Source organism: Homalodisca vitripennis, chromosome 3 (genome assembly GCF_021130785.1).
Source record: "Homalodisca vitripennis isolate AUS2020 chromosome 3, UT_GWSS_2.1, whole genome shotgun sequence".
In the NCBI taxonomy this organism is placed as follows: Eukaryota; Metazoa; Arthropoda; class Insecta; order Hemiptera; family Cicadellidae; genus Homalodisca; species Homalodisca vitripennis.
In genome coordinates, this window is record NC_060209.1 from 5,405,905 (window position 1) to 5,421,602 (window position 15,698).

At 35.9% G+C, this 15,698-nt stretch overlaps 1 protein-coding gene across 1 annotated transcript in view; it reads left to right on the forward strand.

Annotated features, from left to right (window-relative positions):
- Positions 1 to 9,243, forward strand: part of LOC124356549 (putative E3 ubiquitin-protein ligase UBR7) — a 64,980-nt gene extending 55,737 nt beyond the window's left edge. Inside the window, exon 12 of the mRNA XM_046807616.1 lies at positions 8,996 to 9,243. Coding sequence (XP_046663572.1) covers positions 8,996 to 9,147 — 152 coding nt within the window. The 3' untranslated portion in view covers positions 9,148 to 9,243. The remainder of the gene's footprint in view (positions 1 to 8,995) is intronic.
- The last annotated feature ends 6,455 nt before the right edge of the window (positions 9,244 to 15,698 follow it).

Genomic DNA, 15,698 nt, shown 5'->3' on the forward strand with positions numbered 1-15,698 from the left:
GAGTTCATCTCTCAGAACAGCTCTCAGTGAAAGTCTGGCAGAGCATGGCACAGTTTGTCAGACTGAAATATAAGAAAAACTTCGAACTTTTGGTATAGTTGGATCAGCACTCGCCTGGTTTGGATCCTACCTCTCTGACAGGCAGCAGCTAGTTGAGATCAAACATACTGTTAAGGGAACCACTAGTGTAGTGAGATCGGAGTTGTTGGGTGTATCTAGAGGAGTGCCCCAGGGGTCTGTGTTGGGCCCTGTCCTATTTGCACTTTTTTCAGCAGACCTCCCCAAATACATGGACACCTACAGCCACACCGTCATGTTTGCAGATGACTCGGTGCTCTTGACCAGCAACAGAGAACTGGAGCCTCTGGAGATCAGCAACTTTATCTCTATCAGTAAAGCCATGGAATACTGCGCCAACAATGACCTGGTTTTCAATGAAAACAAAACTCAACAGGTATTCTTTGGCAAATTTAAAAATGACATCACCTGTCCTCCAGACATTCAGGTTACTGAGTCAACCAAACACCTCGGAATAATCCTGGATCAAGAACTATGTTGGGACGCCCACATCGACTACCTCTGCCGAAGGCTCAGCTCTTCCATCTTTGCCCTGAGAAGAATCAACAGTGTTGGAACAGTTGATGCAACACGGGCAGCATATCATGCACTTGTTGAATCCCAACTGAGGTACGGGATAATTTTCTGGGGAAATTGTTCAAAGGAAAACACCCAGCGAGTTTTTGTTCTTCAAAAGCGTGCTGTTAGAGTTCTTGGGGGCCTTCAGAGGGAAGATAGTTGCAGGGATGTCTTCAGAACTCTCCAAATCCTTCCATTAGCTGCCATTTACATCTGCGAGGTTGTTGCCTTTTCGACTACCCTCAACTTACCAAGAAATTCAAATGTGCATCAACACAACACCCGAAACCGTGATAATTTCAATCTCCCTGTACACAGAACCTCCAGTTTTTCTAAGAAGCCGTCATATGCTGGATCCAGACTTTTTAACCTCCTTCCAGTGGACTTAAAATGCGGGAACCCGAAGACACTCAAGAGAAGACTTCAGAAGTGGATGCTTGAGGACCCTGTGTATAGCATTGAGGAGTTTGTGGCCCGCTGTGATAGAAGGCCAACAAGCTGAAGACATCAAACTCAAAAACTGTTTAAAGATGTGACTTGAGAATTTTAAAATAATGTATCTTGTGACACCATTTCTAAGCTCAAAGCTTATGTAATAAAGTTTCTCTCTCTCTCTCTCTCTAAGCTATTATAGCTTGCTCTATGGCGGCTCTATGACCTTTCAAGATGGCGGCTAGTAGTAAAACATTGTCTGAGTGTTGAGCTCACATTTTGAGTGTATTTCGGTAATTTTTAACAGTTTAAAAACTTATTTTGTCATAAAGTAACTCAATACATCGCCATAAAAGAAGTGACATATTAAATTTGTACTGAATTGTGATTTTTTATTACACTTTATCGTTTTACTTACAGCCTGTTTTGTAAGGTTAGAAACGTATTTGGAAGAGTGAAGTATAAAGGATTGGTTTCTATCAAAATTGTAATAAATGGACACAAGATATTGTGATCGCTAACAAAACAAAATAGAAACTAATATATAGTCTATTATTATAGACTAATTTGTGTGTTTTGACAGATATGTCTGAACTAGCCTTAGCATAACTGAGGTTAGGATTAGGTTCAAAACAGTGACCGGTAGTTTAAGTGTACTTTTAACATTGACAATCTTAATTGATGGTGTGCTTGGTCTGTGTTCTGTAAAATAGGAATGCACAGTTTATTGGTGACACAGCTATAACCTCAATTCATCAATAATTAGTTTCAGACTACCGGTGTACCTTAACCTTAACCTTAATTTTAACGTATACTTTTTGACAGTATTATACTTTATTACATAAAAAGTATTATGACTAAGAAATTGCCAAAGAATCCTTGTGGTAATTGTCTCAAGAATGTGACCAAGAACAGTATTGCAGTGTTATGTAGTAGCTGTTTGCAATGGTACCATCGTAAATGTCTTGATAACCTTTCAGATGAAGAATACCAGAAGGTTAAACTAAAACAACTAAAGTGGACATGCTATGAATGTAGTAAATCAAGTATTCAAAATGTTGAAAACAAAGAAGAGGATGAAGTGGTTACGGCCTGAGCTAGTTCAGCAGATTAAAAACCAGGACTTAATAATAAAAACACTATCGAACGATCTTAACCAATCATGCGAAGAAATACAGCGATTGAAAAAAAATCATAACACACAATTAGAAACTCTTGTACTTACGAAGGAAGAGACAATTATCTTATTAGAAAGAGAAATAAAAAAGTTTAAAAATACACTGGCCATAAATAGTGACAAGACAGGCAATGATAAGACCAAGCCTAGGCTAAGTTTGGAGGTAGGCTACCAGAAAACCTTCTCGTCAATATTGAAAAAAAAGTCGAATAGAGCTAGGCCTACAACCAAACCTATGGAGGAAAAAAGGTTTTGAGACCCCTAACCGCTATGAGACTTTGTCTTTAGAAGATGAACCTAGCTCAACCTCCGAGAGCGAGGATATCTTAACTGAAGCTCAGACTAAAGAAGAACAAAAAGCAAAAAAAGATATGGATATGTGCCGACAGTCACGGTAGAGATTTGTCATGGGAAATAAATCAACAAGTATCCTCTTATGAGGCTGTTGGCTTTGTGAGACCAGGTGCTCGGACAAAACAAGTGGCTGAAATTTACAATAACCTAAATGAAGTTGAAAGTGAAGATGTAGTAGTTCTTATAACAGGTACGAATGATGTATCAAAAAATGAATCATTGGAAGCTGTTCAAGAAAATTTCCAGTCTATTAGAATTTAATGGTAGGCCTACTTGCAATATTATACTTGTAGACTTGCCAAAAAGGCATGACTTAGTGAACTGGTCATGTGTTAACACTGAAGTCAACAATACAAATTTTGCTCTAAAAGAACTGTGTGACAAACATAAAAATGTTACTCTAGTTAAGGCAAGCACGGCAGAGAGAACACTACATACAAGACATGGGTCGCACTTGAATTTAAAAGGGAAAAAGTGGCTGGCTAATAAAATTGTGGAAAGTGTTAGGCGTATGTCAGTAGGCCTGGTTTGTCCCAACCCTAGTGAAACTACTCATTCGGAAAAACTCCAGACATTCTGTAAGGAGCCCTCTAAAATAACTTCAATTAATTTCTTACATCAGAATGTACAGTCTTTATCAAATAAAGTTTCAGCTGCTTGAACAGATTTTATCTGAGTATGACATAGATTTTTCTGTGCATAAACAGAACACTGGATGTCGGAAGACGAGTTTAAACGAGTACTTACTTATTAATGATAGGCTACTAGTGTCTAATTTTTGTAGAACAACTATTGGTCATGGAGGGACTGCTATTTACTCAAGATACTCTTCTCAACAAGTAAAGGTAAATCAAGCAATTAATAGTTTGTCAGTTGAAATTGGTGACTGTGATCTGTGCTGTGTTGAAGTTGTTGACCTGGACCTAGTGCTGGTTACAGTTTACAGGAGTATGAATGGAGATTTTTATTTCTTTTCTCAATACAATGGAAAAAGTACTATCATATATTAATAGACTTGACAAAAATCTATAATTTGTGGAGATTTTAATCTAAAATTTTTAACTAGTGATAAAGACGCAGACCAGTTTGTGAACCTGTGTCTTACTTATGGCCCTACAACTGACCATTCACGAACCTACTCGAGGTATAAAAACTGCTTAGATAATTTTTTTACTTCTTTGACCTTACAAAATTGTACTGCTACAGTTATTAAACTGTCATGTGAGTGACCATTTGGGACAGCTATTAATTGTTAACAGTACTTATAAGGAAAATAGCTCTTATCTTGCTAAAAAAGAACTGTCATATATGGGTCCTAGCTTAAAGACTGTTCCTATTCTAAGTGACTCTAACATCAATGTATTCAGATTTTACCTTGCCAAAGAAAAATGGAGTGATATTTTATTTGCTAAAACTAGTGTAAATGAAATGTTCAATGCTTTTATGCTCACAGTTCGGTATTACTTTAATTTAAGCTTTAATAAAACAGGTTAAGATTAAAAGGAAAAATACAGTAAATATTGGTTCTAAGGCTAATGTAGAGTGGTACACTGATGAGCTGTGTGCTAAAAAAGATAGGCTTCACTTACTTTATGAACATTTAAAATCTTCAAAAGGGCATGAGTTTGAAATGTATAATGTATTGTACAAATCTGAAAAAAAAAGATTAGGTACTTTGGGATTATACCGACCACACCCAGAAATGAATCGTTATTTAACGTTTTGCTTCTATTGATTACTAGATTAGCGTAAAACAATATTTCGTCAATATAAAACCGGAATTGTCTTATCGCAAACCCCTCCCCATCCTCAGGACAGAGGTCAAAGTCGAGCGGGAGGTCAAAGTCGAGCGGTCTAGTAGATAACGTGATTGCAGTCTCGCCGTCCTCGCTTTGTGTGTACTTCGGTGTTTTACCTCTACATTTCTCCAACCACAAAAACTTGTTTTTATTCTTATCACACTCTATTCTTATCACACTCTGCCACCCAAAATGCGAGTGCCTCGGCCATCAGCGCGGGCTTCGGCAGCACCTTCGGTGCTGCCCCGCGCTGATGTCAACGACAGAAAAACATCCCTCGAGATAGTACCTATCAGTAAAATATCAAATTCTAGAAGGGCTGATCAGAAATATAAATTGAATTGTAATAGAATCAGCTGGTGCGCCGCATTGTTGTACTTTCGTACCGCAGTGTCTGTCGAGTACTTCGCTTTGTTGCACTTCCGTCTTTTACTATGAGTCTAATAGATTAGTGATGGGTGACACTATGAGAATTTGGGATTTACCAGGGAGCGAAAAAGAGGGGGCCATTCGTTTTTTTACAAGATCATTACTTGTTGCCTAAATCTAAAATATGCCTGAATGGGACATGACATGACAATTTATTCGTTTGATAAGGCTCCGTTTTGGAAATGTACGACTCGACCTTGCCTTAAAAAAGTTGGTTTGCGCGTTGACACATGGTTTTCTAACAGTAGAATACCATTTGTTACTGCGGTTCGTTTCCTCTACTGCTGGGTTTACGAACTGACATCTGTGGCGTGGTGTGAACGAGAGTTGGAGATTACCGGTAAAACAATTGTTGATTGGAATAACTATCTCCGTGAGGTGTGTGCGTTCTCTGTGGAACGAAAAAAACAGTGGTAGGATTGGAGGAGTTAGCCGTATTGTCGAAATAGACGAAAAGTTTGTTTTACCAAACGGAAAAATAATGTGGGACGTGTCTTGCCGCAACAGTGGATATTTGGGGGTTTATGCCGGGAAACCGGAGGCAGATTTTTGGTTCAAGTTTCCGAATCGTGGAGCTAAAACCTTGATGGAACAAATTCAACTCCACGTTGAACCAGGAAGTACAATTGTTTCGGACTGTTGGAGAGGTTACAAAACGGCAGAATTAGAAGCAGCAGGTTTTTGAACATTTCACTGTTAACCATCGCTACAATTTTGTCGACCCAGAAACTGGTGCTAATACTCAACAGGTTGAGCGAATGTGGGGTTCAGCTAAATGGCGCAATAAAAAACAACGAGGAACAGCACGACACCATCTTGACTCCATACCTAGCTGAATACATGTGGCGGTCGGCAGTTGCGGTTGAAGGCGGGAAATCCACTATCGCTCACTCCTCCGTGATATTGGCTGCATTCCGGGCGTCACAGGAAGGCCATTAATAAATTGATAATCGTTTTTAAGTTTGTAATTTAGTAATTAAAGAGTTGTTTTTTCGTTCTATCACGTTTGTTTCTATCAATTTATATTGTTGTGTTCTTCATGCGGGTGTGGTCGGTATATATCCCAAAGTACCAAAGATTATCGCAAGCAAATTAAACACACAAAAAAACAATATAATTCTAAACTAGTAAAGGAGTCAGGAAATCAGAGCAAAACCCTTTGGCAGATTGTAAATAAAAGTAGGAAAGGTGATGAAACTAAAACAAAAGACCCAAATATTTTTTCATCAGATGAATATAACAGGTTTTTTTATTAACATTGCCAGTAATGTAAAGCCGAAATTAAACAGTGTAGCAGCTAATGGGCTTTAAAGCAATGCAGTATGTAAATAATTGCAAGGTACCTGAGCATATGGTAGGGTTAAGTTTTAGCTATGTAACTGAAAAAATTATCTTGGATGCAGTTAGTCATTTGTCTAGTAAGTATAGTAAGGACCATTATGGCTTGAGTAACGTTTTACTGAAAAAAAATAATAGATTGTATTTTGAATCCTTTGACAAGGCTAATCAATTAATGTTTGGCCCAAGGAATTTTCCCAGATTGTTTAAAAATAAGCAAGGTCATTCCTATATTTAAGAAAGGTAAAAAGATGACTTGAATAATTATAGGCCTATAACGTAGTTCCTGTCTTTTCTAAGGTCTTAGAGTTAATCATAGGCAAACAATTAATGTTTTATTTTGAATTGAATAGGCTAATATGTAACAATCAGTTTGGCTATAGAAATGGGTTATCTATACCACACATGCCCTTTATAAAGCTAGTTGAGGGTATACATGATTGTTTTGAGGGTAAGGACCTTGCTGCGGTCACGTTCTGTGACCTCAGCAAGGCCTTTGATTGTGTTTCACACGATCTTATAGTTTTTCTAAGCTTGAGTATTTTAGGGTAAAGGGTGTGGCTCTTCAAATCTTTCAATCCTACCTTGAGAACAGAGTACAATATGTACAAGACAGTAATGAATCCTCATGTCTCTTGCCTGTCACGTGCGGTGTTCCGCAGGGATCTGTTTTGGGTCCTTTATTATTTATTATTATGGTTTAACGACCTCAGTAGTATTATTCCTGCGGAGATTATTCTCTATGCAGATGACACTACTGTCTTAAATTAGGCATGATAGTGAAAGTCTGGCATTAGAAAATGCTAAATATAATCAAAACCCTCATTGAGAATTGTTGGCTGCTAACGAACTAGTGTTAAACAAGGAAAAAACCAAAACTGTACTTTTTTCTCTTAAAAGAAAAAAAATATGAACTTAGATAGTCCAATGTTCTTAGGATTAACTTTAGACCAACCCTTAATTGGCACCAACACATATCTGTCCTCAAAAGTAGGCTTAGTAAAAGCACTTACGCTTTAAAAAGGTTAAGTGGTGAGTTGGAAAGGGAAGGCCTAAGGCAGGCCTATTTTGGTTTATTTCATGCCCATATGTCTTATGGTTTAATAGTATGGGGTGGTGCTCCCAAGTCAGAAGATATATTTGTTGCACAAAAAAAAAGCTATAAGAGTAATTACTGGTTCCCATAGATTAGCCCATTGTAAACAATTATTTATTGAATTAAGAATATTGACTTTACATTCCCTATACATATTTCAGTGTCTCATGTACTTGAGAGCTAATTTAGACAAGGTACATACAAGAAGCTCCATTCATTCCCACAATACTAGATCTGCAAATTTAATTAATTTACCACCAAAATAGGCTATTAAAAAGTGAAAGAAATCCCATAGTTATATGAAGCCGATTAATGAATAAGTTACCCGACCAAGTCAAGAAGTTAGAAAATGATAAATTTAAAATCTGTATCATAAATTTTTTATTAAAAAATCCCGTTTTATAAAGTGGAAGAATTTCTTTCTGAGAGTTGGTCCGAATTGGATTTTAGCCTGACCTGACGCTTTCAAAGAATCTTTTGTCACTTTGTGCTAAACAAATATATGTTTAAGTAAAATAATATCTATTTATTGTAATGTCCAATGTGTTGTTTATTATAATGTTTAAGTTAGGCCTGTTGTAATTTATAAAATGCTATTTTGATTAAAATATTTACTAGTATTGTAATACTATATTGCTGTTATTTATATTATAGGGCCTACTGTAGTCTTAAAATAGTCCATTGGCTTAGGTTTATTTATGTAAACAATGGCTTGTGTGTAGAAATATTAATCTCATAGTTACATGACTTGCCTATGTATTCTATGGAATATCTTGTGGTGAATAAAGATTCTATTCTATTCTATTCTATTCTATTCTAGTACAGGATTGAACAGGTATTGACACTATCTGATAGGCAAGCCGTTCTTACAACCCTTAACTCAAGGGAACTTACTTCAAGCCTGGTATGGGAATCCCTTCCGTTCTAGCTAGTGTTTTAGGGGCGATGAACTCCCTGAGGAACTGTTGGCTCAAGGAAGCACTTTCTTCGACCTGAACAGGCTTGTGGTGTAAGCAAGTCAAATGCTTACCAAGCTATTAGGAAATAGTTCAGAGATGCACACTGTCATCGGTGGCAAAGTTTCTCTGGACAATCATTTGACAATAAATTCATTAGAGACACTAACATCCAGTTTACAAAGGTGATAAAGCTAAACAAAGGCCTTTTAAATCTAATCTAATTATTTCTTCCAATAAATGATAGTCTGTTATATGCTGACATATTTGAAACTTATCGAATATAACAATATCTAGTCATTTAACCAAAATAACATAGTAAAATATCAAAATAATATAAATGCATATTTTACAATGTTGGTTGACATAGTCGACATCGTGGGACTCAATGGGTTAATGTTAGCCTATACAAAAATAAGCTTATCCATTTATGAAACATTAACAAAATTATAGCCTGCTTTTCTCACAATACCTAAACTAAATATATTCTTTGATAAACATTGTAATTGTTGTTATTGTTTAGTTTAACTGTAACACTTGTGCTCTTATATCTAATAGAAAATATTATTATTGTAAAATGTACATTGTATAAATTTTTGTAATTACCCTTTTTAATATTAAATAATAAACTTGTAACAAATTGAAAGTGGAAGGAAATCCTGCTCATTCCTTTTCTGCAAATATTCTTAGAACATTTTTCACAGCCCAAATACAACAAACTCTATCCTAATCATAAATGGTCCTAATATGTTTGATGATACTGTATGTACGATTTCAGGCTACAACGAGATGAAGACTCACCTGAGCGAGTACTTGGCCAAGTTTGCGGAGAACAAGAAGGTGGTGAGAGAGGAAGATATTAAAGAGTTCTTCTCGGGCATGAAGGCTCGCAAACGTCAGAAACTAGACATCCCCTACTCCTGTCGTTAGCACATTCCATGCTGTGAGTCAGTTTTATGTTCTTCAAATTGGAAGTATTCATTCAATGTCATTAAAGTATCTGTGAATATATTACTTAAATATGAATTGTGTAACTTTTTATTTAACTTGTTTAAATGAAAAACATAACTTGATGGTTTAATTGTTTTTAAGGCTGGAAGATGTCAACATTTTCTTATAATAAAGAATAACTGATTTTTCTACATCTGATAGAATTTAATTTTACCCTATCCAAATTTCCTCACATGGACTATTGGTACGATTATATTTCACTAGCATTGAAATAATTAATTATCTGTCACTTTAATTACCTCATATCATAATTATATTCACATTGAATGCACAACACCTTAAACCAGCTTCATAATCACCTGAGCGTTCGAGCTTATCATTTTGTGCATAATAAAAAATGTCCTTACAATATAAGCAAACAATTCAAAACAAATGTCAGACAAAGAAGAATAACAGGTTAGTCGCCATCAACAAATGATTGGCGTTGCATGTATTTACAAGCTTAGGAAGGACATTCTAACGATATAGTCCATCATTGTGTTCTGTAAAACAGCTGATAAAGGAAAATATTGTATAGCTGAATTGTCTCTCATTGAATACTAACATAGACAAGTGTCTGGCTAAAAGTTCCCACCCCTAACCCTCTTGTTTATCCCTCCACCCTCACTCAAAGGTTGTGTTTGTCTCAATCAAACAAATAAATCAAAATTCTTTATTTACATGAACATAGAGTACAGTAATGGCCTCATTATTAATGATTTGTACATTTCATATCTTAAAATTGTATATACAATAATAGCTTAGTTGAAATCAGTCAAGAAGATATAAATAGGTAACAGTTAAAAATAGATGATGAAGCTAAGTTTATATATGGTACAGAAATGTTACCATAAATAGTCAGGCATTGAAAAATTCTTCTTGGGTGTAAAAAGATTTCTGTAGCAGCCATATCTTGAGTGATATCTTGAGGTTCTTGTCTTCTCTATGTCTCTTCAGATCTTCTGGGAGTTGGTTGAAAAGTTTTCTCCCCATGTAGGTAGATTTCTTTTAAAACAGAGTCAGGTGGTGTGTTGGCAGGGCATAGTCTTATGCATTTCTAGTGTTATAGTTATGATTGTTATCTAGGTGGTCAGGTGTCTGAGCTATTGTGTAGCAGGTGGCCTCGCAAATATAGAGTGAGACCACTGTCAGGATTTCAAGTTCTTCAAAAGCCTGACGGCATGACTCGTGAGGAGTCAGTTCTGCTAATATTCGAATAGCCTTTTTTTGCAGAACTATAAAACGGTCTCTGTTTCTTGCTGAAGAGTTGCCCCATGCTAATAATCCTTACCTCAGGTGGGACTCAACTAGAGAGAAATATGCTGTCCTGGTAGTATCTTGGTTAAGAACTTTTTACTCTTTTAATAGAATAAATACTGGAGTTAAGCTTACTACAGAGATTGTCAATGTGTGGATTATATCATCACAGATACAGGTTAACCTATCTAAAATCTTATGTTAACTTAACATAGATATTGTTAATTTAAACAACTAAAATCAACTCAATTTTTATTTTTGTTTAATGGCCCAAGCCCTCAAAAAATTCTTCAAAAGAATAAAATGATCGTGATATGAGATAATTTTTTAATTTATTTCTAAACGGATTGATTCCTTCAATTTTTTTTATGTCAATAGGAATGTATTGAATAAATCGTGTACCGGCGTATTCAGTTTTCTTTTTAAACAGCTCTAATTTATGATTTTCAAAAATTATACCACTCCTAGTATTATATCTATGAGTGGTATAGTTAGGTATATTTTTAAATTTTTTGTAAGTTATTGTATCGTATATGTATTGACTGTAAACAGTTAAAATTCTTAATTATGCAAATAAATGTTTAACGGTTGCTTGCCATGGTAAATTTAGAATTAACCGTATTGATTTTTTTTGTAGTATAAGAATTTTTTCAAGGTTTTTATTTGAAGTAGCTCCATATACACTGATCCCGTAGCTTATATGGGAATGTATTAAAGAAAAATAAATTTGTTTTAAAGTATCCTGGTTACAAAGGTTTGCCATTTGCCTAAGGGCGTACAGGCCAGATGATGCTTTTTTTATTATGGTTTGTACATGTTGATTCCAGCTTAAATTTTGATCTATTATTAGACCTAGGAAACAAGTTTCCTCTACCTCCATTATATTTTGGTTATTTATCTTAATGTCATATTGAAAATTAAACTTCGATTGGTGTGTTTTAAAGGGTATAAAATGTGTTTTGCTGGGGTTAAGTAACAAATTTTTTTTAGTTAAAAAAGAGTTAATTTTATTTAAACAATTAAGAGATGATGTTTCAATTACCCAAGATAGCTTGTCATCTATTATAATGCCGAGGTACTTTGCTTCGTTATCTTGAGCTATTTCTGGTAAGGCATAGTAATCACTGGTTCTTCGGCCTTTCCATATAAGTTGCTGTGTTTTGCTCTCATTAAGAACAAGATTATTATGTTGGCAGTATTGTTTGGTCATATTCAAGGCTAAAAAAGAGTTAAATTCGAGGGATATTGAGTCTTTTTGTGCAATAAGAAGGGCTGTGTCATCTGCATATAGCATTGTTTGGGCCCAATCAAGAAGATAGCTTGGAAGATCATTTGTTAGCTGAATAAAAAACATTGATCCCAAAATCGATCCCTGAGGGACACCTCTAGTGATAGGGAGTAAGGTAGATCTTGCTTTATGGGATGTAATATTGTTTGTATAGTTCAATTCAACTAGTTGCTCTCGGTCTTTCAGGTAGCTAGCAAGCCAGTTTTGTGATGCTCCTCTAATGCCCATGTTCCCTACTTTTTGGAGAAGTAGAGAGTGGTTTAGGCATTTAAAATCAATCAATCAATTCATTTATTGCCAAAAACATAACATGCATAGGCATTCGTCAAGAAAATTATAATATCCCAACTTAAGGTATACACTACTGACAGATCAAACACAACAAGACCAAATCAATATAACAGGAGTGATCTACAATTTATTATCCTCAACGTATTCCCGGACACTGTAATATTCTCTCGAAATAAGAAATTTTTTCAGACGATTTTGAAATTCCCTATCGTCCACAACAATTTTCAAGCAGGATGGCAAAGAGTTAAAAAGGCGGATGCAGGAGTAAAGACTTTGTTTTTCCAAAAAAGATGTTTTATGGCAGGGTAGGATTAGGTTGTTTCTTTTTCTTAAGGAGTAATTATGGGCTGGATTAACGTTGACTGAAAAAAGGTGGGGATACTTTTTGTAAAAAGAAAGACACTGAAGGATATAAATGGATGGGAACGTAAGGATATTATTACTGCGAAAGAAACCTCTACAAGACTGGGAACGACTCAACTTGAAAATAATCCTTATAGCTCTTTTCTGGAGACGAAAAACATATTGAGTTTTTTTACTCTCGTATCCCCATATAGAGACTCCATAGCAAAGGTAAGGATAAAAACAGCGATAGTAAGTAAGCAAAAGAATTTCCTCACTAGCAAAACAGGATAGTCTATACATCAAAAATATGCAGCTGCTTAGTTTTTTCGTGACTTTATCAATGTGGCTAAAAAAAAGTTTAGCTGATCATCCAAAACCATTCCAAGATAATTAACATTCAAAGAAGGACACATTTCTGACTCTCCAATCATAATGTTTTGAGATTCAATCAACGTTTTAGCAGACTTTCTAATTCCAAAATCAAGAAAATTGGTTTTAGATGTATTTACAAACAGAGAGTTTTCACCCAACCACTGCAGCAAATTACTGGCAAGGTTTGGATTTCAAGCTCGGCTCGATTGCAACCAGAGATGACCAAGGAGGTATCATAAGCAAACAAAAACAACTTTGAACCTTTCACGCTTCGATGGATGTCATTTATGAATAGTAAAAATAATAAAGGACCAAGTACGGAGCCTTGGGGAACTCCAGTGCGTACTTCTCGCTCCTCAGAAAATTGTTTTCTCAAGCACCCTGTATCATCAATAAAAGGAATTTCAACAATTTGTCTACGGTTCAGGAGATAAGAAGCAATCCAATCAAAAGCTTTCCCTCTAATACCCAAGTTTTCAAGTTTTTTGAGCAACAACCCGTGATCCACAACGTCGAAAGCCTTCGTAAGATCCAAAAATAGGCCAAACACGTGATTCCTGTTATCCAATGAGTTTGATACCTCAGTTAGAAGACTAAAAATTGCATTGACTGTAGACAACCCCTCACGAAAGCCAAATTGATGGTCATGTAAAATTCCATTGACAGACAGGTAATTGGAAAGTCTGGTTAGCACAAGCCTTTCAAGAACTTTTGAAAATGTAGAAGGATCGAAATGGGGTGGTAATTGCTAAGTTCATTTGGTCTTCCTTCTTTCTTAAATATAGGTTTTACAATTGAGAGCTTCAAGTGTGATGGGAACTTCCCAGATTCAAATGACGAGTTCGCAATCTGTGCAAGAGGATCAGCCAATATATCTATACAGCTCAACAAAATCCTGGATGAAACTCCATCAGATCCCGATGAATTGCTTGTTTTCAAGGACTTTACGACTGAGATGATTTCATTCTTATCAGTTGGAGCAAAAAATATAGAGGAACTCATACTCGACGAAGACAATGATTTTGGAGGAACAAATGAAGAACTACCTTCAGAGTCTCTCAAACTCTGGCTTATTTCTGTAAAATGGATGTTAAATTTCTCTGAAATCATCCTAGGATTGTTCATCAGATCGCCATTCTCGTCATTAAGCGTAATATGTGTAAAGGCCTTAGCTTTCTTATCAAGAATGAGATCCTTAACCACATTCCAAGCAGCTCGCTGTTTATTCTGAGCCCCGCTGATGTAGGTCAATACTTTTTTCGCTTTGGCGGAATGGATGCGATTCCTAAACTCCTTCTTGGTTTGAATAAAAGAAACTCTCAAAGGATGAGAAGAGTCAAGATGCTTAGACAGCGAGTAGAGAAACAAAAGGCGATTATGAAGTTTTTTTAGATCTTCGTCCAAAGGAATCCTCATCTGAGTGCCCCATGTACCGAACTTAATCTTTTTTGTAGGAAAAACACAATCAATACGAAATGACAAAATTGCAAGGAATAAGTCAAACATTTCATTAACATCAGCGGCTCCAAAAAGCTCATGCCATGATTCATCCTCCAGAAGACTCCTCAAGACCCGAATGCCGTCCGAGGTGAAGCACCGCTTGAATGTAAATTTAATAATATTGTGGGTTGAAGGAACAAATGAGGCAATGTCTCCAATTTGCGCATGATGATCGGAAATTCCAGTAATTAGAACCTGAGGTGAAAACATATTCTTTGGAATATTGCTAAATATGTTGTCAATGAGTGAACTGGAACCATTAAATTCTCGAGTGAAAGTGTCTATTGTGCTCACCAAGCCGAACGAACTCATCAGATCGATAAAAATTTTAGATGACTGACTAATGGTGGAAAAATCTATATTGAAATCACCATACAAAACAATCCATCTGTCAAGATGGATACAGGTTTCCAAGCACTGCTGAATCGATAGAAAAAAGTCATTTATTTCAGAAATGCTCTGATTAGATGGTCTATAGACACATATAAAAGTAATACTATTTGCTTCAGACTCAACTCTAACACCACATAACTCACAAACACCCTCAATCGAGAACTCAGACATATCAATTTCATAAAACTTAAGTAGTTCCTTAACTAAAATACAAACGCCTCCTCTTTTTAAGATAGAACGACAGTACCCCGAAGCAATACAGTAGCCAGGCATGCTGAAAGAGTCTAGGTCCGCTTTATTAAAAAAATGCTCAGAGATACAAAACAAATCTGGGGAGTATAGATCAAGTAAAACTTCAATTTGAGGCATTTTTGCCTTGGCACCCTGCACATTCTGATGGATAACTCGTAGACTGTGTAATAGAGGCCTGCTCACCAAAGAACAATTACCATTCATTAAAACACTATCCACTCTCAGCAAACAGCCCTCAAAAAACAGTCATTCTTAAGAGGATAGGTGTCTTTCGGCACTGTATCCGACATAACTGAGAGTGATTCGGACATATAGTTATATGAGAGATCTCGGTTAATTAAGACAGGAATAGGAGAGGTTTGGGAGCTACAATCAACAGGCATCATGTTAAAAAGGAGACTAGCTATCCTCCTCTTCCCTGAAATGTTAAGATGGAGGCCAAATTTGGTGTAAAGTTGAGGCTTGAATACTGAGCTGAGTGACAGGAAATGGGCATGAACAAACTGTGAAACGATTTGAAAAATTGTCATATTAATCTTAGAAATCAAACTATTTAGATCAGGCCTATCCCGTCTATAAGGAAGGCCAACCACAATCACGTTTGTGTTGCTAGTCGATGTCAATAATCTGGTAAATGAGTTCAATAAATCTTCAATACTACAGTATCCAGAGTTTACATCATTGGTCCCACCAAAAATTATCAAATAATCATTTTTACATAAATCACTAGATACATCATCTATATCATGTACAACATGATCCAACTTAGCACCAGGTCTGACAAAAGAAAGAA